Below are 27,513 nucleotides of genomic sequence, written 5' to 3'. Positions count from 1 at the left end.
GCACAGTTTCTTCTGAAGAAGTAGCATATGATTGTTTTTTCATGCTCTACTAAAATGCCTATTGACTTGGAGGTCAGTTATACCAAGCATGTTGATCCTTACGATGTGCATATTTGTATTCTCCACTTCCTTGATGCTAATTTTCCAAACATATTTTATTATTTCATTGGCTTTTTTTTAAAGACTCAAACTTGATAAATTACTGTTAAAATGAAGATGCTAAAATAATGTTAAAATATAGATGTTAACATAGAGATGTTGAAAGAACAAAAGGATCCATTTTAGCTGAAGGTGATGTAGCAGTCATTTTAGGGTAAGTGTGTCACAGTATCAAACAACTGCAAATCCTAGGAACTAGCAATGCCTGTTCATGCCACATTTCTACATTAGGTGGCTCAGCTTTGCTCCACATTGTTTTCCTTCTGGGACTCAGTCTGCAGGAGTCATTTTCCCCAGGAAAAATGACCAAGGAAAAATATACACGGCACAACCACAGCTTCTGCTGATAAGGAGCAACAAGCAAGACATATACCCAAACCTGGTGTCATGGGTGGGACAGATCGCCTACCTATGAACAGGGATAGGATATTTCTAACAATAGTATGACATAGCACAGATGATGTTCTCCACCCAAGAAAGCTGTGATTAATACCAAATAGTAACAATACCAAACAGACACACTAGTAACAGCTGCCTCTCATTACTGAGCACCTACTAGGTACAAAGGATTGCATTAGACGCTTCAAGCATAGTATTTCTAATTCTGACAGTTCTTTAAGGAAGAGGATTCTCTCAAGATTACTGATCAGGACACTAAAGACTGGACATATTAAGTCATGCACATTACAAATGGTACAGTAGGAACTTGACCCAATTCTGCTCAATTCCAAAGCTGAGCTCTTGGTATCACCCTGCTTTATCCTTTGGTGTATATTCAAAAAAATTTTAGTCCTTTTTCATTACTTTCTGGATTTTTTTGCTTTGTTTTGTTTTTGTGTTTTAGTTAAAGGGAGTTGGGTGAAACGTGAAAAATTATGACAAATAAAAGCAGGAAGAACTGCTTTTACATCAAGGATAAAGTTTATATTCCATATACAACAGAAACAGCTATTGATATATTCTTTATATATATTTTGTCACAAAATATATTTGATTGATCTTATTAGAGACTAATGTTTTTTTAAAGATTTTATTTATTTATTTGACAGACAGAGATCACAAGTAGGCAGAGAAGCAGGCAGAGAGAGAGGAGGAAGCAGGTTCCCTGCTGAGCAGAGAGCCCAATGCAGGGCTCGATCCCAGGACCTTGGGATCATGACCTGAGCTGAAGGCAGAGGCTTTAACCCACTGAGCCACCCAGGCGCCCCTAGAGACTAATATTTTTAAAAGAATAATATAGCAATACTGCTGAATGTGCCCATAAAATTCCCCCAAAGAAGTTTTATGTTGTTGAAAACTTCACCATTTAACTGGCAAGAAGATAAATGAATGTGAATGTAAGTCCTTACATAAAGAAATCTATCAACAATGATTAATAGTGTAAACCTCTCTATAGAGAAATAAAATCACCAGAGGTGAGTAAGCTAAACTAAAGATGACTTCATGAAATAAATCTCGAGGATGAAATTAGATATTCACATCTTAAGAGGATTCTAGTGACTACATTTGAGTAACTGAATGAAGATATGTCCACTACTGTTGATTTTTTCCCCATTTTAATCCTAAATATTTACTGGAAAAAGTAAGTACTTTGCACTCTTCAATTCATTATTACATTGAAAAGATGCAAACTTCTTAGTTGAGCTTCCAAAGCAAGAGATTTTTGTTCAAGGCTGCCTTATTATTAGCAACTGTATTTGTCACCTGATTGCAAACTAGCTCTAAAAGAGGCAAGTACTTGATTATGAAGTGAGTGACGAAGTCTTTAGAACAAAGACAGCTCATTTTTTGCATCTGCACTGAGATGTTCAACAAAGTCAAGAATAAAGGAAATATTCTTGAGTTGATTATTTCTAGCTAGAGAGCATCTACTTTCCATCAAAGAGGAAACTGAGCTCAAGTCAAGTTCTCTCTATTTAGCTGTCATTTTTCTTGCTTTGTGATATAACAGCTGTGATTCTTTCTGGGAGACATAAAAGTAATTAAATTAGAATTTCATGATGCTTTGCATCTCTAGGGATATTTCTTAAATTATCACTCATAAAATAACTCACAGACAAAGCAGGACAGCGTAAGAAGAAAACTAGTGCCAAATCACTCCATCAATTTAAATAGGGCGGGGAGACCTTCTCTTCATTTCAAACTACTTATTTGTATATGATCCTTATTATACAGAAAAGTTGGAAGAAAATAAAACAACCCCAAATTCTAACTATCTTCTTCCAGTCCTTTTCCCCTTCACAGACTTTTTTTTTCCAAAAAAATAAAAGAGAATCATGTTATCTTTATAATCTGCTTTAAAATTTTGATGGAATGGCATGATGTGTGTTACTATCAATTTTTTTTTTTTAAACCACCATTTTCTTCTGGGTATATACCCAAAAGAACTGAAAGGAGGAAACTCAGATATCTGTACACCAGTGTTCATAGCAGCATTATTCACAACGGCCCAGAGGGTGACAACAAGACAGATGTCCATCAATGGATGAATGGATAAATATAATACAGTGTACACATAAAATAGAGTATTAATCAGCCTTAAATGCCATATGATTCTACCTATATGAAATACCTAGACTAGTCAAATTCATAGAGAAAGAAAGTATAATGTTGGTCGCCAGGGGCTGGGAAGAGGGGAAAATGGGAAGTTGTCTAATGGGTATAGAGTTCGAGTTTTGTAAGATGAGAAGTATTGTGGATGGAGAGTGGTGATGGTTGCAAAAAATGTACTTAATGCTATTGAAATAGACTTCAAACAGTTAAAATGGTAAGTTTTATGGTACCTATATTTTTATTACCAAACCCCAGCACCACAATTTTGAATGAGTGATAGTCCATCAGATGGGGAGGCTACCCTTTGTTTAACATTTTCGCCAACGGTTGGACATTTAGGTTTCTTCCAATTTTTTGTTACCATAAAATTCAGTGTCATAAACACTGCTGCAAACACATCTTTGTTTCTGTATCTGCTGTTTCTTCAGGATAGTTTCCAAACGACATAACTGGATTAAAGAACATGAAGTATGTCAAGGTTTTTGATGCATAATGCCAAATTGCTTTCCACAAAGATCTCACCAATTCACTTTCCTAAGAGCAGTGTAGGAGAGAGACCGTTCCATCACATTCATGCCGAAATAGAATACCCTCATCTCTTTTCATCTTTGCCAATTGATAACAAGAAAGCCTAGCTTGGAATTTTAACATGTACTTAGTCGACTGCTCTTGAGAATGAACTGTTTTCACATGTTTCTGACCAATCTAAACTTACCCTTCCAATCACTGCCAATTCTCTCAAATTAAAATGTAAACCCCATGTTCTAAGAAGGCTGGGAAGATGGGAGGAGATACCCTGGGGAAGCTCTGAAGGGCAGATAAAAGTGGGAACCGGGCTTTAAACTTAATCTTTAAAGACATGAAGAACAGTGAAGATTTAGGAGGAAGGGAGTGACAGCGAAATATGGAGAAAACCTAAACTTTACTAAAAAAAGAAGAAGCATATTATCAATTGTGGTTAATCTATTCAATAACATGGACTCAGAATCTCCCAAACCAGATCTCCAGGGGCAAAGAACTCCATCCACATAGCTGAAAAACTCCACAAACGACTGTGGAAATGATCACTTTAATTCACTGAGTGAAATCAGCCCTATTCTTCCACTTTCTCCTTCCTTTTCAGCATAATGCTTGGCAAACATCTAGCTTTCTCACTCAACCCTCTGACAACTGAGTTACATAAAGCAAGCCTTGGTTGCCCTCCTTAGGTGCTGAGTACTTGTTAGCTGCAATTAGGAACCTCCACAGCGACATCCTGAATACTACCATTCCTGGATTTCAAATGGTTAGGCCATAACAGAGCTTCATCCAATCTTTCGTTTGCTGGGTGTGTCATTAAAGCAAGGCCAAGACATGCAACCAATTTACCAGGGTGCTAGCTTATAAAGCAACTGTGAGGGCACCTGGGTGGCTCAGTGGATTAAAGTCTCTGCCTTCAGCTCACGTCTTGATCTTAAGGTCCTGGGATTGAGCCCCTCATCGGGCTCTCTGCTCAGGAGGAAGTCTACTTCCCCCCTCTCTCTCTGCCTGCTGCTCTGCCTACTTGTGATCTCTCTCTCTGTGTCAAATAAATAAATAAAATCTTCTTTAAAAATTAAATAAATAGGGCGCCTGGGTGGCTCAGTGGGTTAAGCCGCTGCCTTCGGCTCAGGTCATGATCTCTGGGATCGAGTCCTGCATCGGGCTCTCTGCTCAGCAGGGAGCCTGCTTCCTCTTCTCTCTCTCTCTGCCTGCCTCTCTGCCTACTTGTGATCTCTCTCTGTCAAATAAATAAATAAAATCTTTTTTTAAAAAAAATTAAATAAATAAATAAATAAAGCAACTGTGGGTACAGTGTATGTTCTTCCCGGATCTCCAGGTCATCCTGGAGCTGCTGGTCCCTTAGGAGCCCTCTACATCTGAACATCAATGAGCTAGGGGTCATGCTGAGTTACTACAAACTTTTCAGGCTTTGAGTTCTTAAAAATAAAAAAAAAATAGTCGGGGGGGTGTCTGGGTGGCTCAGTCAATTAAACGTCTGCCTTCAGCTCAGGTCATGGTCCCAGACTCCTGGGATTGAGCCCTACATCAGGCTCCTTGCTCAGCGGGGAGCTGGTTTCTCCTTCTCCCGCTGCTGTGCTCTCTCTCTCTCTCTCAAATAAATAAATAAAAATTTTTAAAAAAATCATCTAAAATTTGGAAACTCACCTAACAGACACAATAAAGGACGGATCAAAAATGATGTCAGGGGAATGGTGAGATAAAACTCTGAGGGACACAGAGGGTAGTGGAAATGGAGATAACACAGAGAAAGATATCTCGAAGCCAAGAAAAAGAAAAAAAAGGCTAATCTGGCAAATGGAAAATAGGCACTGGTCTCTATTTGTAGGTCAATTGGCCTGTTACATAACTCTCCCAAAGTAAAGCCAACCCTATTAATAATGTAAAAACTAAGTAGTTATTAGGCACACATTACTGTTTGAATAGCACTGTCAGTGACGTCAAAGAAAATTAGTTGATAAGGCAAAGCTGTCTGTCCTCTCACAAGTTACTATGGAAAAACGAACATATTAATGCTAAAAACAGGCTGAATGCTTTCAATTTCCTGGTTATGGACCTTTTTTGGCATTACAACAGGAGAGACATGATTATATTAATATTGTACAAGCACCTAATTTCCTTTCAAATTGCTGCAAATGACTTTGTATCTCCCCTTAAGAATGAGAATGCCATCATGTCTAAAACCAAATACAATTGCAAACATGCATGGCCTATCCACGGTACCCCACGACAGCTCTGTACGTGAAATTTAAATAAGGCCCATGTAAAAAGTACACAAACTCTAATTTTTCCCTCATCAACTACATGTTCAGCTAGATGCAGGAAGAACAGAAAGAAAACATGGGAATATTTTAGGAAAAGGGAAACTTCATCTAGTTAGTGTTCATGTTGAATGTGGATAAATGTAACAATATATAAAGAAATACAAAATATTTTCACATATTCTACACCAAAACTATAGTACTAGGTGCCTACTAAATTCTAGGACTTTAACATATGCTGCTTCTTTTAGTTCTCACAATAGAGCATTTATTCCTCCCAAAACAGTAAGTTTAAGCCAGTTGCAGTTGTAACAATCCTGTCCTCCTTCCCAGTGATTTGTGCAATATTGGGCTGATGATGGAATACCAGAAGCATGAAGAAGAAGTAAGGAAAGTCTGGGGTAGGTTTTTGTGAGCATGCTTTCCCAGTTCGAAGAAAAAGATGGCTTCCATTTCCTCTCCAGACCGTGGTGTAGCTAAACTGGATTCATGCCTGGAATGACCATGGCCACTTTGCAAGCCTAAGAAAGCCAGCCCAAGGGCAGAGCCACCGACAGCAATAATGAGGCAACAGATCTTGGCTGATACTTTTAAGCTTTTGACTCAACCTACTCAGACCCAGCCTCACTTTTGGAATTCAATACACTGTCTTATTGTTGAAGCCCATCGGAGTAAGGTCTTTTGCTACTTATAAGATGCTAAGAGCATTCCAATTCCTGCAGGTAAATATTATCCTTACTTTTAAATAAAATGGAATTTTCTAAAGGGTATCTTTTCTAAGATCACACTGTTTCTAAGTGTTGACTCAGTGTTTATCTCACATCAGTCTCCCAAAAGTCCTCTTCCTCAAAACAGTATAGACATTCCCAGAAATATTTGTTCCTGAAAATTCTAGGAAAGAGAGCCTGGGATGTAGTAAAAACAACACTGAATCTGAAAAATTAGATTTGAGATTTTATTAGTAACAGCACATCAAAAAATTCATTTAAGTTCTCCCAGTTTCAATGGCGTTGGTTGTAAAGTGGGAGGAAAAAATGTCAGCATTGTTTTCTGTACAAGGTGCTTCTAACTCTGCAATAGCTAACAGCATATACAGAAACCTTGTGTCAACTCCAAAGTTGAAGGGATTGATAATTATTTCCACCAACTGAACAAATACTGCACATAACAAAATGTTCTAAGTAAGCCACTCTCCACGGGAATTCAGCATGACTGTTTCGTGGTTACTTCTTTGTTAGATTAGGTTAACGAAGGAATGGTGGAGATAATCTTTGCAATGAATTTTCCATGGCTCTCCAAGTCACAGTACACAGTATTTCCTTGGGCCATTCTAGTTAAGTCTATCGCTTCAGAAACTCTGTGGCATCTTTTTAGGATGTGAGTCTAGGCTTTGGGGTCATAATATTTCCTACTTTGAAAGCTGAGTATCCCCCCCGCCCGGCGTCACTGTCTCAACTTGTGTGATATCCTCTCGCAGCCCCAAACATCCTCTAACCAGAGCCTGTGATCCACACAATCACTGCCTTCTCCAACTTAGATTTACCTGTATGTTGCACAGCGATGATAAAAAGTGACAACTCTTCATGACTAAGAGCTAAACTCAGTTTAATTATGGAAAGGTCAAAAAGGCGTTTTTCCTACCCTAAGTTGGATTATAGAAATTTAAGTATAGAAAAAAACAGCATTATTTTAGCCAGCCTCAAGAGCTTCAGTGGACAAAAATAACGAAGGAAGTGACAATGAAAAACATCAAATGTCAGAGAACTAGTCTTTTTTTATACTTAAATCAGCAGGATGTGTTCATTCAAACCACTCGGCCTCTGTCCCAGATAAGATTCAACAACCAAAGTTTGTTCTAGCAGAAGAGAGAGAGAGAAAAAATTATTCGAACAACGTATCACAATTCTGCAAACTTAAAAAAAAAATTGAAACCATAAACTTTTTTCTCATTTCCTTCTTTTGTACTCTGAACCCCCAGGAAAGGATCTCAGAAAAATAGATGTGCCCAGGTATAAAACAGCGCCTCGCCACAGCTCCTGGTTCCATGCTCAGAGGGGGGCAACATGTTCTCCCTCTGGTATGGAGCAGAACCCTAAACTCATCAAAGGTGTTAAAATGGGAAACCGGAAGAAAGAGCTTGATGAGCCACTCGAATCACAATTGCTTGGGGCTCTTATACTATTGAGTGAAAGTTCCTGTCCTTAAATTTTCCGTGGTCAATACATCACTGTCTCTGCAACCCAGCAAGAAATGATTCAGGCCATGGAAAATGTCCATGGGAAGAGGCCTTAAGGGACTGACTTACCTGCCATGACATCTCTCTCCTTGGCCTCGCACCGGCATCTGACAAGTGAAAACTCAGAGAGATGACGGCTCAGACAAAGTCAGTGGAAACATCCCTGTGGGACCCATGACTCAGGACATATATAATCCTGGGTAAATCTGGCAGGATGTCTCATAACCTCAGGGACACCCTCTTGTGTCAGCACCTTGACAATGTGCTTTCACAGCTCAACTCGAACAGGAAGGCAGGTTAGGGACAGTGCCAACACACCAATATGAATGAGTGTGTTTGCAGCACTGTGGGAGCTGGATCAAAACATTAAGATATACCGAAGAAGCTTTACAAGTGTGAGGGTGTGTGGGGGGAAAACACAAAAAAACAACAACTGTATTTAAAAAGGGAGGTGGGGGGGTAACTTCTTAGCAACCCTTGGGACAAACGGATATATATGGATATACACGACAGTAATGGTAGGTTAGCTACCTACAGTAGCTAATCTACAGTAATAGTGACATTCTTTTAATACCAAATAAGTTTGTGAGTGACACAAGATCAACTCCTAGGCGCCCTACCGTTAAAAGGCTTTGATCTCTAACAGCCTTCCTTGTTCTTACTAGAAAATTAATGGACAGCTTAAAATGAAATCATAAAAATTCTGACATCTTCAATTTGACCCAAAGACCTTGACACAAAGCTCTTTTGAGAGACTGTTAATAGTCCTCAGCTAAAGGGGAACCATAAAAAAGGAGTCAGAATCTGGAGGTACAGAAAATTAAAACAATACACAACTGGAAAAAACTCTGCTCCTTAACTGAACTTTATGTGACCTTGAAAGCTCACAGAAGTCTAAACTGTTTGATTTTCAAATAGGGAAATGCTTTATTTTATTCCTGTGCATGACATGTGCTAACTTCATAGGAGGTGTTTTCCATTTGATTTCACTGACCATGAAACTTAGGTTTGTGAAGATGACCCATGCATATCATTATCACAATGATATCAGAGCATTTCTACTGACACAATGCTTCCAAATACCAGATTCTAATTCTCCTACAACTTAGAATTTTCTTAAAGTATAAATCTGGTAATAAAAAGGCTACATAGTTCCATTCCTCTTTTGTAATGGCAGGAAAAAAAAAACAAAACAAAACTTGGTTAAGAGAAACCATAAAACTCTCTGGATTATACTAAAAATTTGTAATACAAATTTAAAAGTCTAAACCAAAATTTTCCATGAGGATCCAGAAAATCACTGTCCCCAAGTTCTCCTCCCCGTTGTAACCCATTATCCCAATTTCAGTCCCTCATTCAGTGGCTAAAATGATACAAGATTTTGAAAATTAAGATTTCCCTTTCACAACTTAAAAAGATTTTATGGCTATCACTGAGGAATTCCTGAGGTAAGCCAACCTCTTTTAATGTATACATTTAAATTAGAGAATAGTTTAGGAATATTAAGAAATACAGAAAAACAATATAAGCAGCACTCCCACATACCCACTGTTCTTACAGCTGAATGTGAATCCCTCCCTTCTACTCCTTTATCCCCACTGGTAACCAGTATACTGAATTGAGAATTTATGATGTGCACTCATGCGTATATACCTTTACTGGGTGTGTATGACTGCTTTTAAAGTTCCCATAAATGATAGTGTACTCCATGGATCTTCTGCCATTTGCTGATTTTGCTCAACTATTTTTTTTTAAGATTTTATTTATTCATTTATTTGACAGAGAGAGAGAGATCACAACTAGGCAGAGAGGCAGAACTAGAGAGAGGGGGAAGGGAAGCAGGTTCCCCGCTGAGCAAAGAGCCTGTTGCTGGGCTCGATTCCAGGACCCTGAGAGCACAACCTGAACCAAAGGCAGAGGCTTTAACCCACTGAGCCACCCAGGTGCCCCTTGCTCAACTTTTTTTTTAAAGATTTTTTTTTTTCATGTTAGAAGTTTTATACAGAAGAACTTTAAGAATTTCTCTAGAGTATATAAGTAGATCTGCTGGATCTAGGATAGGCTAGCTGTCAACTTGCCTTGATATTATCAAAGTCTTTAAGTGGTCATAAAAATTTCTGCCACAGCCAGGAGAGACTACCTTTCCTCTAACATCCTTGCCAACAATTGATATTGTCACACTTAACTATTTCTTTATAAATCTAGTAGTTTCTAATGGTGTACTAGACATTTTGGATGCTACGTTGTAGAGTTTGGATTCTGTTATACTCCTCTTAAGAGTATCTGGTCTTACTCTAACAGGAAAATAAATTGTTGGTAGTTTACCTGATCATGTGGGGGCTTGGTCTTAAGTTTTATTAGAGTGGCTCCATATCGTTTTGCTCTTAATTTTGAGTGCACTTCTTTAGTCCTGGGATGTAGTTTTTTATTCCTATGCCGTGACCCTTTGAGACTTTCAGTGGAAAGCTCAGATTGCTCATGAAGCCCTTCTAACGTCAGGTTCAAATTCCAAAGTCTGTCTCCTCTACACAGGGCAGCTGCTGAAATTTCTGTTCACCTCTCAAAGACTTCTAGCTCCTGTGTTCCACCTGGGCTCCTAGGGTAAAACTCACACATGCCAGGGACAGCTGAGAATTGAACAAGAGTTTATACACAGATTTTGGGGCTATTTGTGGCTCCTCCATGTAGGTGGTATCTCCCTTAATCTCTAGGCACTCTGGCTGCCTCAAACTAAACCCTCTGACTATTAAGACTCTGAATTTCTTCTCGAGTTCTATCTGTCCTTGGGCTTGCAGATTGGAGAATGCCCCCAAGATAAAAATGTGGATCTTACCCAATGTGGTACCCTTCATCCAAGAACCAAAATTTCTCCAGTTTCTGACCACTTATAGTCACTCTCCAGTGCTTTCAAACTATTTTCCTTCTTAAGTGTTTTTTCAAAGTTTATAATTGTTAAAATTGGTAGGATTAGCAGGCAATAGAACCCACTCTGCCATTTCCAAAAGGCAGAACCTTGATGAACAGAAGCAAATCTCAATGCACTCTCATTTCCCAATCTGTTCTTTCTATGATTCATGGTATTTTTAACCCTTAAGAAATTCTTTCCGGGGCGCCTGGGTGGCTCAGTGGGTTAAAGCCTCTGCTTTCGGCTCAGGTCATGATCCCAGGGTCCTGGGATCGAGCCCCGCATCAGGCTCTCTGCTCCGCGAGAAGCCTGCTTCCTCCTCTCTCTGCCTGCCTCTCTGCTTACCTGTGATTTCTCTCTGTCAAATAAATAAATAAAATCTTTAAAAAAAAATAAAATAAAAAGAAATTCTTTCCTATCCCAAGGTCAACTTGCATATTTTATTCTAAAAGATTTTTTTTTCTGAAGTATTTAAAAAAATATTTTGGTCTTTAATTCACTTATTAAACATGGCTTAAAGTAGAAATACAATTTCATTTTATTTTTGCGAGCAGATGAACAAATTTTCCCAGTCCCATTCCTGAAGAGTCCACCCTTTCCACTCTGATCCATGAAGTGCACTGTCATAAATCTAGTCTCATAAACATGTAAGTCTGTTCCAGGCTCTTTCTTCTGTTCCAGTGTTTGTCTATGCCCACACTTATATTGCAATATCTTAATTATTACATCTTTATAGTAGGTCTTGTTATCTGGTAGAGCAAGTCCTTCCACTTTGTTCTCCAAGATTATTTTGCCTTTTCTTGGCCCTTTGTATTTTTCAAATAAATTTTAGAATCAATTTATCATGTCACATGAAAGCCCTGTTGGGGAGAACTAACATCTTTAAAATATTAAATCTTCTCATCCACAAATTTGGTATATTTTTTCATACATTCTGGAATTCCTTCATGTCTATCAACTTCTATAAATTCTCCAAAAATGATATTTTTGTTGCTATACTCTATATTTTAGAATATCTTTTTAAAATGTTACTTTCTCAAAGTATCTTTTCATCCAACTTACCCCAGTGCACTCTACCATATCAAATGAATTTCATCAAAGTTGTTTACTGAAGCTATAAACTCTAAGATTTACTTGTAATACACAATCTACAGGATAACAGTAATTTAGCACTCCCATCTGTAAACCATTTTTTTCATGTCATGGATTTATCAAGTATCTTATCCGATATACTCACCAAGAAGCTCCATGGTCTCTACTTTCAGTGTCCAGGAAATTAGAGTCCAAAAACATATCTTTGTAGATTCGACCAACTAGGCAATACATATCGGAGGCAACCTGCCCTTCACTTTGCACCAGCGGGATCATAACATCAAGAGCTTTGGCTCTATCTCCAGGGAGATTTCTCCTAAGGTAGGGGGAGAAAAAATATCACTGCTTCAATATAGATCACAGAAGCAATGTAGGCCATTTAAGAACTCTGCTTGATATTTTGATTCACACTAGTGAAGTCTGGCAGGATAAAGACAACCATAGATTTTGAGAGTTCCCTGTAAAGCTCTGCCTAAGCCTTTTTGTCTTTTCATCCTACTGCATGTCTACTGAATTTAACAAGGATCACTTTTGAGCTGCTTTCCTGAGGACAGTGATAGGTTTGCATTAACCCATCTATCTATATAGTCCTTCTAATTTCACAATCCATAGGTTCATGGTTCATAGTTTCAAGGGCATGAAGTACAATTAGGAATGCCGTCTGTGGCCTTACATGGGGAAGCTGACCAATCCAAACAAGGACCAAACCCTGACTTTAGGTTTCAACGGCTTTTGCTCTAAAACACTGTACAAACTTATTCACAGACAATACCAACAAACCAACTTTAAGCCAAGAGTTGCCTAATGTCCATGTGTGATCAGATGATGATCTAAGGAAGATGCTTTAGGTAGGTCATTTTAAAATAGCAAATATGTGTAGTTCATTCTCAAAACCAGATAAAAATTCTCTTAAAGGGAAGCCTGGGTGGCTCAGTTGGTTAAGTGTCTGCCTTCAGCTCAGGTCATGATGCCACGGTTCTGGGACTGAGTCGTGCTTCAGGTGCTTTGCTCAGCAGGGAACATGTTTCTCCCTCTGCCTGCTGCTCCCCTATTTCTGCTCGCTCACATGTGCACATGTGCATAGTCTCTGACGAATAAATAAATAAAATCTTTTTTTTTTAAGATTTTTAAAATTTTTGCTTATTTGACAGAGAGAGATCACAAGTAGGCAGAGAGGCAGGCAGAGCAAGAGGAGGAAGCAGGCTCCCTGCTGAGCAGAGAGCCCGATGTGGGGCTTGATCCCAGGATCCTGGGATCATGACCTGAGCTGAAGGTAGAGGCTTAACCCACTGAGCCACCCTGGTGCCCCATAAATAAAATCTTTAAAAAAATTCTCTTAAAAATTATTTCTTGGACCTTAAGAATATTATGCTAAGTAAAAGAAGACAGTCACAAAAGATTACATATAATATGATTCCATTTATATGAAATGTCCAGAATAGGCAAATCTAGAGACCAAAAATAGATTAGTGGTTGCCTAGGTCTGGGAGATTTGTGGGGCAAGGGGAGAGTGACTACTAATGGGTTTCCTTTTAGAGAGATGAAAATGTTATATTGTGTTGATGGTCATACAATTCTGTTACTATATTGAAAAAACATTAAATTGTATACCTAAAATGGGTGAATGGTATGATATATGAATTATATTTCAATAAAACTGCTACATAGAGTTATTTCTCTTCTCTACTATGACTTCAAATATATCTGGTCTATGAAATACCCTTTTACACTTTGTCCTAAATACCTTGAGCTTATAATAATCCTTCATACAAATATGCTTATCAATTCATCATACTGTATTTTAGGAAAGGTAAGGATAAAACACAAAGAAAAATCTAAGAGGCTCTATGGACTTTGATTTTTCATTTCATAAAAAAGAACATATTCCATTCTGTCTTTCAAGAAAGATTTATTTGAGAGCCAGCTGGAGCTGGTAATCTCTGGAGGTCTCATCTCACTCTGTCAAATCTGAAGAAAAAGATGTTTAATAAATGGGGAAATGAAATATACGTCCATTCTACACTTATTGATAACATTAGCAAGGATAAAGGAGGAAAGAAAGAATCTCTGGTTGAATAGTGTGCTGACTTCTTTCATTGCAGACGGAGGCAGGAGGACCTAGTGATGAAGAGCAAAGACATCAGTATGGGACAGATCCAGGTTTGAGCCTCAGTTTTATAACTTGCTAACTATGGGTTCTGAAGAAAAGTGATTCAAGGTCTCCAAGCTTCAGCTTCCTCATCTGTAAAATAATCAAGCCTTAAGTGACACACAGCAAGTAGACATGATGCCCCTCCCTTTCTTTTTCGCTCCTTCTCTTTAGTTGTAGCAACAATATACATATTTAACTCGCCACCAGGGAAGACAGCAGCACAACTAACAAGCTTTGGACAGCTCAGTGCTTTGGGCTTCTCCATGCCTCTCTGAGCAAGGCCGGCTTCCTTGGTAACTCCGGGTAGGATGTGGCACCGACGTATGTGCCATGATGTGGACAGAAGGCCGACAGGCAGGACTGGAAGTAGCAGCCTTCATGCGAGAGTCTTAGCAGATTTCTGGATACATGCCCTAAAATGTGGCCAATGGAGATCTGATTGTAATTAGATATGTTCAGGGCAGTGAAAATGAAAATATTCTCTGGTTAGGAATATGTTCACCTAGACATAACTACCATTACCCTACTTAGCAAATTTTTTTAAAGATTTATTTATTTATGGGAGAGAGAGAGAAAGAGTTGGGGCAGAGGGGAAGGGGCAGAGGGAGAGAGGGGGAGTCTTAAGCAGATTCTGCACTCAGCACAGAGCCTGATACTGAAATTGACCCCATGACCCTGAGATCATAACTGCAGCCGAAACCAAGAGTCCAATACTTAACGAACTGAGCGACCCAGATGCCCCCCTACTTTGTAAATTTTTAGGTAAAGAACCATTTGGGGCTGAGCATATTTGCCTAAAAATAACATTATAGGGACGCCTGGGTGGCTCAGTGGGTTAAGCCGCTGCCTTCGGCTCAGGTCATGATCTCAGGGTCCTGGGATCGAGTCCCACATTGGGCTCTCTGCTCAGCGGGGAGCCTGCTTCCTCCTCTCTCTCTGCCTGCCTCTCTGCCTACTTGTGATCTCTCTGTCTGTCAAATAAATAAATAAATAAAATCTTTAAAAAAAAAAAAATAACATTATATTTGTGCAATTAAAAAAATTCTAAGCAAGTATAAATAGCAAATACGAACTCAGAGAAAAAAGAATTTTTTAAAAAGATTTTATATATTTATTTGACAGACAGAGATCACAAGTAGGCAGAGAGGCAGGCAGAGAGAGAGGAGGAAGCAGGCTCCCTGCTGAGCAGAGAGCCCGATGTGGGGCTTGATCCTACAACCCTGGGATCATGACCTGAGCTGAAGGCAGAGGCTTTAACCCACTGAATCACCCAGGTGCCCTGAGAAAAAAGAATTTTAAGAATTTAAGGAATAGCATGGAGGATATTAGGGGAAGGAGGGGAAAACTGAAGCAGGGGGATCAGTCAGGGAGACAAACCATGAGAGACTATAGACTCTGGGAAACAAACTGAGGATTTCAGAGGGGAGGCACCCAGGTGCAGGGAAATGGGAATTAAGGAGGTCACAGGTTTTAATGAACACTGCATGTTATACACAAAAAATGAATCACGGAACACATCAAAAAACTAATGATGTACTGTATGGTGTCTAACAGAACATGATAAAAAAATAAATTAAACAAAACAAAAAAAATAAAGAATTTAAATATATAAACTGTAGGGACTTTTTTTTTTACTGTCAAAAAAATAAAAAAACAGAATGCATATGCTTCTTACATTTCATATGGTTGAAGCAGAAATATTAATATTACATTCCAATAGGGAGTGGCTGCAATGCTACAGCAAAAACATATCCTAGGAAGAAAACGCAGGTTATAAAATAGTATGTTAGCATAGTACGAACAGAACCTTTTCTTCTTACCTATTCAGTGCAAATGCATAATGAAACTTCACATGGTGATGGGAAGCCAAATCAAAGGTTGGCAGCTTTTCTAAGGTCTCTACCAGCTTCACTATAGAATCATAGTCCTTTCAAACAAAAGGAGAATAAGACAGAATTAAACCCCTAGGAGAAAGTTCTGACAATGAGAGGACTTTTGACAAGCATATATCTAAATCCGAGAAGGGTGTTAAAAAGAGAACTAGGATCCATGAACTACTTTGAAGAATCTAGAACCAAAAAGAAATTGATTCTTCTTAAATAAGAAATTTGGATTATATATGTAAAAACCTTAAAATATAGAGTTACCACAACCGCCTCCATTAGCATGATAACACTCTGTTGTCTGACTATGGGTGGTTTGCCTCTCCCATGGAGCCAGATTCCTGGGATGGTGTCCTATCAATTATTTTCAAAGAAAGAATTTTCAAAATATCAAGGACATGGAGCAAATGATTGAACCTCTCTTATAAGTAACAAGATGATGTCATTTCAAGTTCCCCTAGTTTTGGGATCTGAAATGCCACACCTCTACATGAATGCTAATTTCTGTTGTTCTCATAAAGCTTTACTTGGGCCTGAAAGGCTGTGTGGGAATAAGAAACTAGAAGTCACTTAGATTTTACTATATAAAAATCTAAAAACAAAATTCCCAACTCAGAGAAGATTGCCTTCTATTTACCATATTTAAAAAAATTTTAAGACATGTCAATAAAATTAAATGGCACATTGGTGTGTTTTACATGAGAAATTTTTTAAAGTTATTTTTATAATTAATCAGTTGCATATTTCTTGGTCCTGGCTAGTCAGATCTAGCACTATCAATTCCAAGCAACAGAATTCCCAGGAGTAAGAGCTATGTCCAGAAAGCTCCCCCTCCCACTTCTGCTATTTGCCACAACAAAACTTTCACTTATTGCCTGACAGGTATGTCTGAGGCTAACAAATTAGTATAGGTTGTCCACAGGTTAGCAATGTACACAGATTTTTCTTTTTGTTCTTCTGGAGGAAAAACTCGGACCTTTACCATAAAAGTACTTCGTTACATAATCAAGGATGGCTAACTCATATGAGTCTTTTTCATTCATCATAAATTCTCAGGATAGAGAGCTTAGAAAAGGCAATAAAAAATTACATGTAGTGACCTGGATGACCTCTCAACTAACTGAAATGTGATGCTAACTCTCCCTTATTCCTTCAACATGCTACATGACGAAGAATTTCCTGTAAGCATCTTCTCACCTGGATATCTCTGTAGGAAAGTAAGAGGTTTATGACAATATCTGCTGTCAAGACTTCGATATTATCTACTCGTTGCCGAATTCTTGCCAATTCAGCTGCCAATTCTTTACCAGTGTATAAATTTCGAGCTTTCCTGATATCATTGAGAATAGATTCCCGGAAATACTGGCTGGTGGGAGAACACATTTCAAAGAGTTAATACTAGAAGGGATTTCAATGAAAAGCAATGATCGTATAAGGAAATGAATGACGTCTGCGGCATTTGTAACTTTTAATTCACAGGATGCATAGATGGAACACCTCATGGATTTTGCATTATAAAGAATTTTGGGAGTCCTATATGTATTTTTTAATACTTTGCTTTGCTTTAGAAAAACTTAGGTAAATATACTGCATCTTAATGACTTTTCCAAGAACCTGCCATGTGCCACTTGAAACACCAAAACTTTATTTTTCATTGCACTGTTTTGAGTAGAAATTGTTCCAAATAAATCAGGTGTGCCTATGATTTGAACATAATATAGCCCTCACTTTCTGACTCAGCCTCATCACAGATTACCCTAACTGGTTTTTCTTAACTAAAATATAATAATGTCATCAGCAATTCTGGGAAAGTTCCTGTTCTTATAGTAAAAGTCTGTGGACATTAATTCTAACAGTGTTTCTGTACTTTGAGAATATATATATATATATATATATATATATATATATATATATATCCCTACCATTACCATAATGTACTTAGCAGTCTTTTTTTTTCCCTTTCTGATCTTAATGGTTCTCTTCTGAATACAGTAAACTATCAGGCATCTCTTTTATCTACTTAGAAGATATCATACTTTCATTTTCCTGGTTGTTGGCTGTGTGCTATATCTGAGAAACATCTGATAAGATGCACAAATAAAGGAAGTAGGACATAGCTCTGTTATCATCATCAAACGGCATTATTCAACTTTACCTAGAACTTGCTTGTGCCACCTTCAGAAGCTGAATGAAACGATCCACAAGAGGTAAGCAAATGGGTCCAAGAAGCAGCTCGAAGTTCGGTTGCATGAGCTCCGTCAACCCCTTCATGAAGCTGCTATCACAGCAGTAGACCTTGTTGTGTGGAGTGATCATGTAAGGGACGAATGTATAGTTCCCAGTGCACATCTGTATAAAGAAGAGGTGCCAGGAGCGGGTGAGCTGGCCTGGAGACTCCACACTAACAAAATCCCAAGTCCTACTGCACTGAGTCATTTTAAATAGTCATCCTGAATGTGAAGCAAAATTGAAAAACCTCATTTCTTATTTATGACCTCTGAAAGTGGAAATTTCCTCCAATTTCTTTAATTGCTAATTGCAAATAATTAGGACTTACAGATGATGTAAAAAACAAACAAACAAACAAACAAAAAAACCAAAAAAAGCAACAAAACAAAAACCCCCAGTAGGACAGTTTACATCAGTCAATTAAATATTTATTCACCATCTCTGATGGCTAAGGTATTATGATATATGCATGCTGCAGGAAAAACAGAGGAGTTTAAACAAAGCCTTTAGCCTTCTGGGGAATTTAAAATTTAATCACAGAGACACAGCATAAATACATGATAAGAATAAGAGCTAACACTTAAGGGCTCCGCACCTGACAGGCTATGCTGTGAGTGATGCGGAAACAAAGCTGCTCTCTCCAGGCTGCTCTGTCATGGTCATGGCTCCATTAGCCTCCTAGCTACTAAAACTAGAGACCCAGGAGTTTTCCCTGATGCTCCCATTTCCTTCACCACCCACATCCTATTGAAATCCAGTCTATTCTACCTCCAAAATCCATGTCCTATTTGATCATTTCCTTCCATCTTCTCTGCCCACATGGAAGACAAGGCCAACATACCCAGCCTGAGCTACCATCACTGGCCTTCAGTTGGCCTTCCTGCTTCCATTCTCCCCCCTCAACATGTTCTCTACCTACTAGTCAAAGTGATCTTTTTTTCCCTACTGATTTCAAGTTTTTTTTTTTTTTTTTTTTTTTTAAACTTTTTTTTTTTTTTTTTTTTTTTTTTTTTTTTTTAGATTTATTTATTTATTTGTCAGAGAGAGAGCCAGCGAGAGCGAGCACAGGCAGACAGAGTGGAAGGCAGAGTCAGAGGGAGAAGCAGGCTCCCTGCAGAGCAAGGAGCCCGATATGGGACTCGATCCCAGGACGCTGGGATCATGACCTGAGCCGAAGGCAGCTGCTTAACCAACTGAGCCACCCAGGCGCCCCTGATTTCAAGTTTTAAAGATTATTTATTTATTTATTTATTTGATAGACAGAGAGAGATCACAAGTAGGCAGAGAGGCAGGCAGAGAGAGAGGGGGAAGCAGGCCCCCCGCCGAGCAGAGAGCCTGATGCGGGGCTCGATCCCAGGACCCTGAGACCATGACCTGAGCCGAAGGCAGAGGCTTAAACCACTGAGCCACCCAGGCGCCCCCGATTTCAAGTTTTAATTTAAATTCTAGTTAGTTAAGATACATGGTAAACTTGGTTTCAGGTGTAGAATTTAGTGATTCATCACTTACCTCAACCTCTTAACAACCTACATCATATTGCTTCCCTTAGCTGCCTAAGGCCCCCTCCCTTGCCCCTGGGATGAAAATAAGACACATCCTGGGGGACTACGAGGGACTGACCACCCAAATCCTACTTCTCTCTCTGCCCTCAACCCACGCCACTCTCCACTCACTCCTCCCGAGCTTCTCTAGATTCCCAATGATGTCAGGTGAGGGAACATTAGTGCAAACAAAGGGTGAGCTGGGAGGAAGAAAAAGGAAACTGGACTGGACATCCCTAAGTAAGTCAGCCTGCCTCAATCTAAGAGCTCGGGGAAGGGATGTGGATGCAAAGCTCAGGACATGTCCTGGGCATGGGAATCATGGAAGAATTCAGAGCAGTAAAGAACACATGAGCACAGTCTTAAATGGGGCTACCTAAAATGAGTGGTATCATTAGCAAAACGAAAACTCAGCAGAAGCAGACTTCATTATTTATGAACATATTACAGTTGAGGGCACTTGTTATATATCAAGTAATAAATCACAAACAGAACCTGACTGCCCGTTAATATATGACAAGAACTTCAAGAGGTTGAAACCTGAGCTGGGGTAGGAAGTGTAAAATGTTCACGATTAAAAAGGCTGAGATTTAAGGAGGGCAGGACACCGAGAGTCAGAATGTCTAGAAGAAAGTCAGAAATATGTGATTGGAACATAAAAGAGTTTCCAACAAAAGTACAGACCTGGGAAGCATTTGGTGTGGCTGAATCTAAGGAAATATGAGGGACCTCTAAGAGATTCTCCACCAAGCAGGGAGGACTACTTTCTGTTTTATAGGCAAGAATTCAGACAAGGCTCAGATAAGGTCATGCATCTGGTCTGTGATGTGTTTGGGACTCTAGCCCAGGGCTCTTCTCTAGAGGGTATCCCATTATCCATTAGAGGGGTCAGTACCCTTCCAAAGGGCCTCTACAGGCTGACACGCCAACACTTCACCTCAGGTCACTTTCGTGGAACCCTATATGAGCCAAGCTACTGCTTCACAGCAAACAGACAAGAACTGATAAATGCCTTTATGGCCAGACCGAATTATTTATGAACATGGTCTCTGAGGCACTTGTTGTATGTCAGGTTGCGAAGCAGAAACTGGACCTGACTTCCATTTAAAGTATGAGAGGAACTTCCAGAGGTTGAGATTTGATTTTTCAAACACATGAAACAGTTCTTTCTTTCTTTCTTTTTTTTTTTTTAAGATTATTTATTTATTTATTTGGCAGACAGAGATCACAAGTAGGCAAAGAGGCAGGCAGAGATAGAGGAGGAAGTAGGCTCCCCGCCAAGCAGAAAGCCCGATGTGGGGCTCAATCCCAGGACCCCGAGATCATGACCTGAGCCGAAGGCAGAGGCTTTAACCCACTGAGCCACCAAGGTGCCCCAGAAACTTCCTTTCTTAAGCTCTCCTCCATGGACAAATAATTTGGAAGGCTAGTCAGGAAGAGGAAAAATAAACATATCCTGCTTCTAAAATGTTTCTGACATCCCTCAGCATAGCCACCAATTTAATCCTTTGACCTGATCCATAGCCTGAGCAGAAAAGAAAGGCGCGTGTATCAAGAGGTTGCCTCCCAAAGCTTCTAGAGCTTTAACTATGAGCAGGTTACAAAAGAGCAACAGAACCAAATACTCCTTAGATAAGCACTATAACATACAATTCAAAAAGAAAATGCTCTGAATCTTCCAGAAAAGCACTATTAGTGTTTCAAAATAGTATTCTGCTGCCGGATAAAGTTCTGTATCCTCAGAAGCCTTAATACCACATGTCGTTATGCCTAAGACATGAAATAAGATACATCATTACTCAAATACTGGGCATCAGGGAATAATGCATCCGTGTAAAACTAATTCTGGGAAAGAATGACTCTCGGACGTCTGGGTGCGTAGCAGCAGCAGAGGGGTAGAGACAGAAAAACGAGTCATGCAAATGGCAGAGAAAAACGGATTCTTGCAACTGTCTCCTTCAAACCCCATGGAATAAGGCTTCAGAGCCCTCACAGAAAATAACCAACATGCTAAGGTCTTTCTAAGTTCCTGGCCTCACTATACTTTCTGGAGTCTCTTCCTTATGTTTCTAAGGCAATAAATGTATTTTTTGCCAATCCACCATTGTTGGGGAAACACAGGGGTGGTGATGAAGCTTCAGGAGCCACAGGGATGCTCGCAGGCCTGGGCTGAGACCCCTGTGAGCATGTGGTGGGGGAAAGTGTAAGGGTTGCTTGTGACACTATTTTTTTTTTTTTTTTTGCTGCCGAGAAAAGCACATTTTTTCAGAACAATGAAAGACTAATACTACAGGAATCTTTTTTCCCCGGGTAGGCTCACCTCTACCTCAGGAATCTTATTATTGCAATTTCTGTTTACAGATGGCTGTTGCATCCCTAGTTTGAAATAACTGATCATTCAAAGCAAATTAAAAAATAAAACACTGTATGATCAAGAATAGACACCTTGAGCATAGCAACTGCCTTTTATTAATAAGGTACTAATTCTAAAATATTTAAGCTTGCTTCTTGAAAAAGAAAGCCCACATCTCCTTAAATTTCAAAACACCCGAGGTGTGCTCATAAAATAACAACAGCGATCTCTCTGGCCCACGCCTGTGTTCACAGCTATAAAAACATGCAATTCAAAACCCAGTCCTATTCTATGATCTTTAGTTAAAAAAATAACACTGGCTCTGTTTTTCAATTTTTAAAAGCTACATAAAGATGAACATACGTATATATGTGTGGGAAATGAATTAAGTTTCTGGGAAGAAATGCTCTCAGCATTCAAACATATTGAAATACTGGCTCAAAATCCTCAACTTTTGAGAAGGACACCCAGCCCCTGAAACCCAGCAAATTACTCAAGCCAAGAGGTGACCTGTTCATCATGTGCAGTATTTGGAAACCATATAACCCCGTTTCTCCACAGGTCTGACCTGCCAGTGGATATGATTAACTCTTTCCTCCAAGTTTCTGGTAAAGACCACCTCCTCTCAAAGAACCGTGACCATTTGGTATATGGCCACCCACTCTTCAGCACACTGCCTTGCGTTAATTTTCTAATCTGTGTCTTTGCTGATTTGTTTACCAATCTTCTCCCCGACCTAGACTCTGGACCTAGTCACTGGCCATCTCTCGGAGGAGTTAAGAATCTGACTGCCTCGATTTTCAGCTGCCATAGTGAATCCCTATGGCACCAAGCCCAAAGCCTGGCACACGGTAACATGTTCAGTCACTATATGTTTAATAAAAATGTTACACGAAATAGATGCCTGAAGCAATAACTGCTCATTTCCTGTGGAGATGGGCAGAATAAAAGTAAATAATGACAACTTTATTTATGTTGCCATGAGTCTCTGACTTGGTACAATCTTAACCATAAGTTTTAAATCTTTCTGGTCTAAGGAAAAATTACAATTGTATTTTTAATCTTATCATCATAAATCAAATCAGGTGCAGATCTTTAGGTAGGATATTATTTTCGCTGTAAGTTGCAAAGATGCACTCTGTGGTTTTTAAATACTGGTTTTATTTTCCAAATGAAAAGTATAACCACTAGCATAAGAAGGCTGATGTCCTTAGATATTAAATTGTGTAATTTTACTTCATGCATTTTTAAAATTTGAAATTTATTTTTATCACTTTTTAGCTTTTATTTAATACTGTGTGTAAGGTAATAATTCTGTGATGTGGTCTCAAAGGCAGACTACAAGACTCTGGAACTTAGATCAAACTGTATAGATAGTTAGATAATAGATATACATGTACCTATATATGTATGTGCATATATGGGCACATTTGTACCTATAATTTGCTACATAGCATATATATAGGTACAGATATCTATATGTGTGTGTATATAAACATAAATACATGTGTATAAACATATATACACACACATATACATATATGCAGTATGTATATATATGATACCTGAGTACCACTCAGAATTACACAAAATTGGATACACTATGGAAACTTTTTTTTTTCAAAAATATAAGTATAAACAGGCATCAGTGTCCTCTCCCAGTAAAGTTTTGCTTTTAAAGAAATGTTTTGATAAAATAACCAAATTTATATTGATATATCAGAAACTCTAAAGAGGGAAAACAGAGAAATTAATAATCTGTGGAGATAAAAAAAAGGCCAGAGATTAGTTGATGAAACAGAAAAGATAAAAAATTTCTGGAAGAGTTAAAATACTCACGGTATTCTTCTGGCAAATGATTTCCTGAAAAATGAGAAAAGAAAAAAAATTAAGTTAAAGTTAATATAAAATTAATTCAATAATTAATTTAACTATTTGATGTGGGAAAAAGTCTTAGCAATCTGAAATTTCAGGGAGTGTACCATAAGTTCCTGTATCAGAGAAATTTACAATCTCATGAAAATGAGAGAAAATAAAAGGATTCTCAATGGTTTAAAGGAAATTGTACAAACATATAAAATCCAAAAGCTGAATAATTTAAAAACCATTCTTGTAGAATATGTAAGCACAGAATTATCAGCCACAACCTTTTTAGGAAAAGGCTAAAATGAGTTCAGTTTTCCAATGTACAACATCAGTCACACTCTGCGTGGAGGTGGACCATGGGACCATGCAAATACTGTCTCCTGGGAAATAAAGGGTATTGGCTACTCATCAGAGTGGGCAAATCCACACCTATGTAAGATCATCTGACAATAAACAGTCACAAATATAATTTACGTATTGTTCAATAAAAAGTGAAATGTGAGAAATACACTGAAAGCAGTTTCCCTATCTTCTAGGTTGTGAGGAGAGAGATTGTGAAAATAATGTAGCTATACTGTGTCAGGTGCATACAAATCGTGATAAAGCTTGCTGTCATCATCATGATTTCTGGATGTTTAAGTGAGTAGAGGCATGGAAGAGACAATCTGGAAAACCCTGTGGCATAAAGGCTTCACCGAGGCTGAGGAATCATGATTTAGAAAGAGAAATAGGACAGAATTTTGGAAATGATGGCATGTATGTTGTCATGGAAACAGGGACTGTGAGACTTTTGTGGTGCCTCAAGGGTAGGGCCATCTGGCTAAGAAGAAGAGCCAGATTTGGTGAGGTAAGGAATGAGCAGAGGAGCAATTCAAGGTTCAGCCAACTGGCCATCACTTCATTCAAGATCAACATGGGGGGCAAAGGGGAACTGAGAAGTTCTTTGGCTTAGGGCAGTACGTAGGAGTTTTGATGTTTAAGGGTAACAGATGAGTAAATAAAAAGCTGTAGAAGAAGGAATGGTGCTGGGTAATTTTGAAAGTCATAATGATATATATAAAACAGTACAAGAGGCCCTTCAATACTTCACAAACAGAAAAGAAAAAAAAAGACACATACACATTTAAAAAGAAACATTACATGCCTAGGTCTACGTGCATGTATGTACACAAATGCTAAATCAAAAGAGTAAGACTCCAGTAAGGCCTTGTGTTTCTGAGAGAAGGAGGATTTTACTAAGCAGTAAGGAAGTCCGGGAAGATCAGCAGAGAAGGTGGAACTCAAGATGAGCCAAGGAGGACGGACAACTTCCAAAGACAAAGCAGGAAGGTGGAGATACAAGTTAGAGGACCAGGAACAGCAAAGGTCCCCTTGGAGAATAACATAATTACCAGGGACTATAGAAGACAGTTCATTTGGGGAAGTAAGAAGGAGAAAATAAAAGAGGCCTATGAAAAAGATCTTGAATTGAATCATTAAACTAAGAAGGAAGTTCATTTTGGCATGTACCAATAATATTAGAAAGTTCTTTGGGGCCTTACTGGAGAAGGCCCTGAATGCCAAAATAAAGTATTTTGTTTTGTGAGCAACTGGCGGCCAAAATGTTTTTTTAAGGTGAGCTATACATAAAGAAGAATCAGCACATGGGACACTGTAGAAGCAAAGGCTGGGAACATCATCAATGTCTATCAGCTAGAAACTGGTTGAATAAACCATGGTATGTCCATTCAGTGGAATACAACGCAGCTGAACGAAGAACAAGGAAGTTCCTCATGCAGCAATATGGAAAGATTTCCAAGATACACTGCTAAGTGAAAAAAAGCAAAGTACAGAACAGTTTTCAAACATACGCTCCTATTTACGTATCAAAGAGAAAAAGAAAATTCTCATTTGTACATTCATAACATCTATCTAGAGGAATAGACAAGAATCTAGTCATAGTGGTTGCCAGTGGAGGGGAGCTGGCTGGGTGCAAAACAAAGATGAGAGAATGACATTTCACTGTATATCCTTTCCACTTTTAAAGTTTTGTATCAGGTGAGTGTGCTACCCAAGAAAGACAAATACGTAAAATGTAAACCTTATTAAAGTCTAAAAAATATGAATTCAATGGTGGTATTTAGTATTGGAGGGAAAGGAGCACTTAGGTGACGTTGCAAAAGTTCAGGGACATCAAAAAAAGGCCTTGGATGACAGTGGTGCCTGGGGGACAGAAATCAAGAGATGGATGAGTGACATTGTGGAGGAAAATTCAAGGTGGCTTTTCCTACGGGTGTTTCATAGATAGATAGTCCTTCTCTCTTTCTTCATTCCCTCCCCCTGTGCACACACACTCTCTCACACACACACTACACACACAACTGTTCACAAAAAAATAAATACAAAAATGCTGGATAATCACAAAATCAGGAACACAGTATGCAGAATTCTCCAGACTTGATTTAGGGAGCATCTCTTCAGAGAAGCAAACCACAGTCTTTGGGATGCTGCTCTGTTGTGACCGTCACACGCTCCTCTCCTCCCTCCAAGTAACAAGGGAATGCCCTTCTCTTCTTCCTCTACCACACAATATCCTCATGCACTGACTGCATAAGAAGTCTGTTCTTTGTGAAGGTGCCTTCAATGATGCCAATTTTCCCAACAGAAGCAGATGATGTCCTTATTTCTGCCCCGACTACCCCTCGTACAGCCCTCTATGACAACAACACATGTACCAATTGCAAATGAGTCATCGTATGATTCTCCCATCCTATGTCATTAGCAAATTGGATGTTTTGTTCATCTTCATACCCCAATGGTTGCTTAGTAAATCTAATGGAATACAGTAGGTACTCAGTAAAAGCATGAAAAAATGAATAAGTCAATGAAAGTACAAAATACTGGGCTCTGAAATCACAGTAGAAATGTGTAAGTCCTGGCTCTGCTCCTGACTAGCCATCTGTCATTTCCCCTCCCTCTAACGGAACACACTAAGAGCTGGGTTGAGCGATTACCCATCTCTTCCAACTCTGTGTTCTAGCATCTGCTTTTGGCTAAAGGCCTATCACAGCGAGCATTGTCCTTTGTGCCAAAGGAAGGAGAGATGTCCTCATGCCCAGCACAGGAGCTCGCCTACCAGCATCTCTCTTTTGGTGCACTGGGCCCAGAAATGGAAGTTGTAATGAAAGGAGCAGTGGGGAACACTGAGCAGGATGAAGGCTCCCTCTGCTTGCCCCCACAGAAAATAGGCTGCTGTTGTCTTAGAACCAATATGCTACATCTTCCTGAAGAATGGCTCATTGGAAAAATAAGCCTCTTAAAAGTCTTCTTTGTTTTCATTTCATTTTACAATATAAAAAATTAAGAAACTATATTAAAATCATTCCCATAAAAAATCTCCCCAAGAAATAATACAAAGTGTGTGTGAGGACTATGTCATACCAGAGACAGGACAGGACACAGTGGCATGATTTACAAATCAGTGGTCAGTTATCAAGTAAGCAAGACACTTGTGGGAATGTCCAGAGGCAGCACTTCTATTAAAAGGGCACAGGTTCATTCTTTACAGTTCACTACTAAATTGCTAAACTACTTTGTAGGGTCATATTTTCAAATGATTGTTTCTTTAACATTTACTGATTGTGTAATTTATACTACTAAGTTAGCTGCTATTTAGAAGTACTGAAAAGAATCCAATAAAAATTCACCGTGAAACAAACAAACAAAAAAATCCTAGGATCTACTAAATTCTTATTAACTAATGC

The 27,513-nt window shown here is 38.8% G+C and overlaps 1 protein-coding gene across 1 annotated transcript in view; it reads right to left on the bottom strand.

Annotated features, from left to right (window-relative positions):
- MAP3K5 (mitogen-activated protein kinase kinase kinase 5) overlaps positions 1–27,513 on the bottom strand; it is a 202,316-nt gene that overhangs the window by 105,667 nt on the left and 69,136 nt on the right. Inside the window, exons 3-7 of the mRNA XM_059177456.1 lie at positions 23,744–23,767; positions 17,937–18,130; positions 16,979–17,147; positions 15,719–15,825; positions 11,892–12,062 (exon numbers count right to left, since the gene is read on the bottom strand). Coding sequence (XP_059033439.1) covers positions 11,892–12,062; positions 15,719–15,825; positions 16,979–17,147; positions 17,937–18,130; positions 23,744–23,767 — 665 coding nt within the window. The remainder of the gene's footprint in view (positions 1–11,891; positions 12,063–15,718; positions 15,826–16,978; positions 17,148–17,936; positions 18,131–23,743; positions 23,768–27,513) is intronic.

This window comes from Mustela lutreola, chromosome 6 (genome assembly GCF_030435805.1).
Source record: "Mustela lutreola isolate mMusLut2 chromosome 6, mMusLut2.pri, whole genome shotgun sequence".
Lineage (NCBI taxonomy): Eukaryota > Metazoa > Chordata > Mammalia > Carnivora > Mustelidae > Mustela > Mustela lutreola.
The sequence above is the reverse complement of the archived record's forward strand: the minus strand, read 5'-3'. Positions and strand labels throughout refer to the sequence as shown.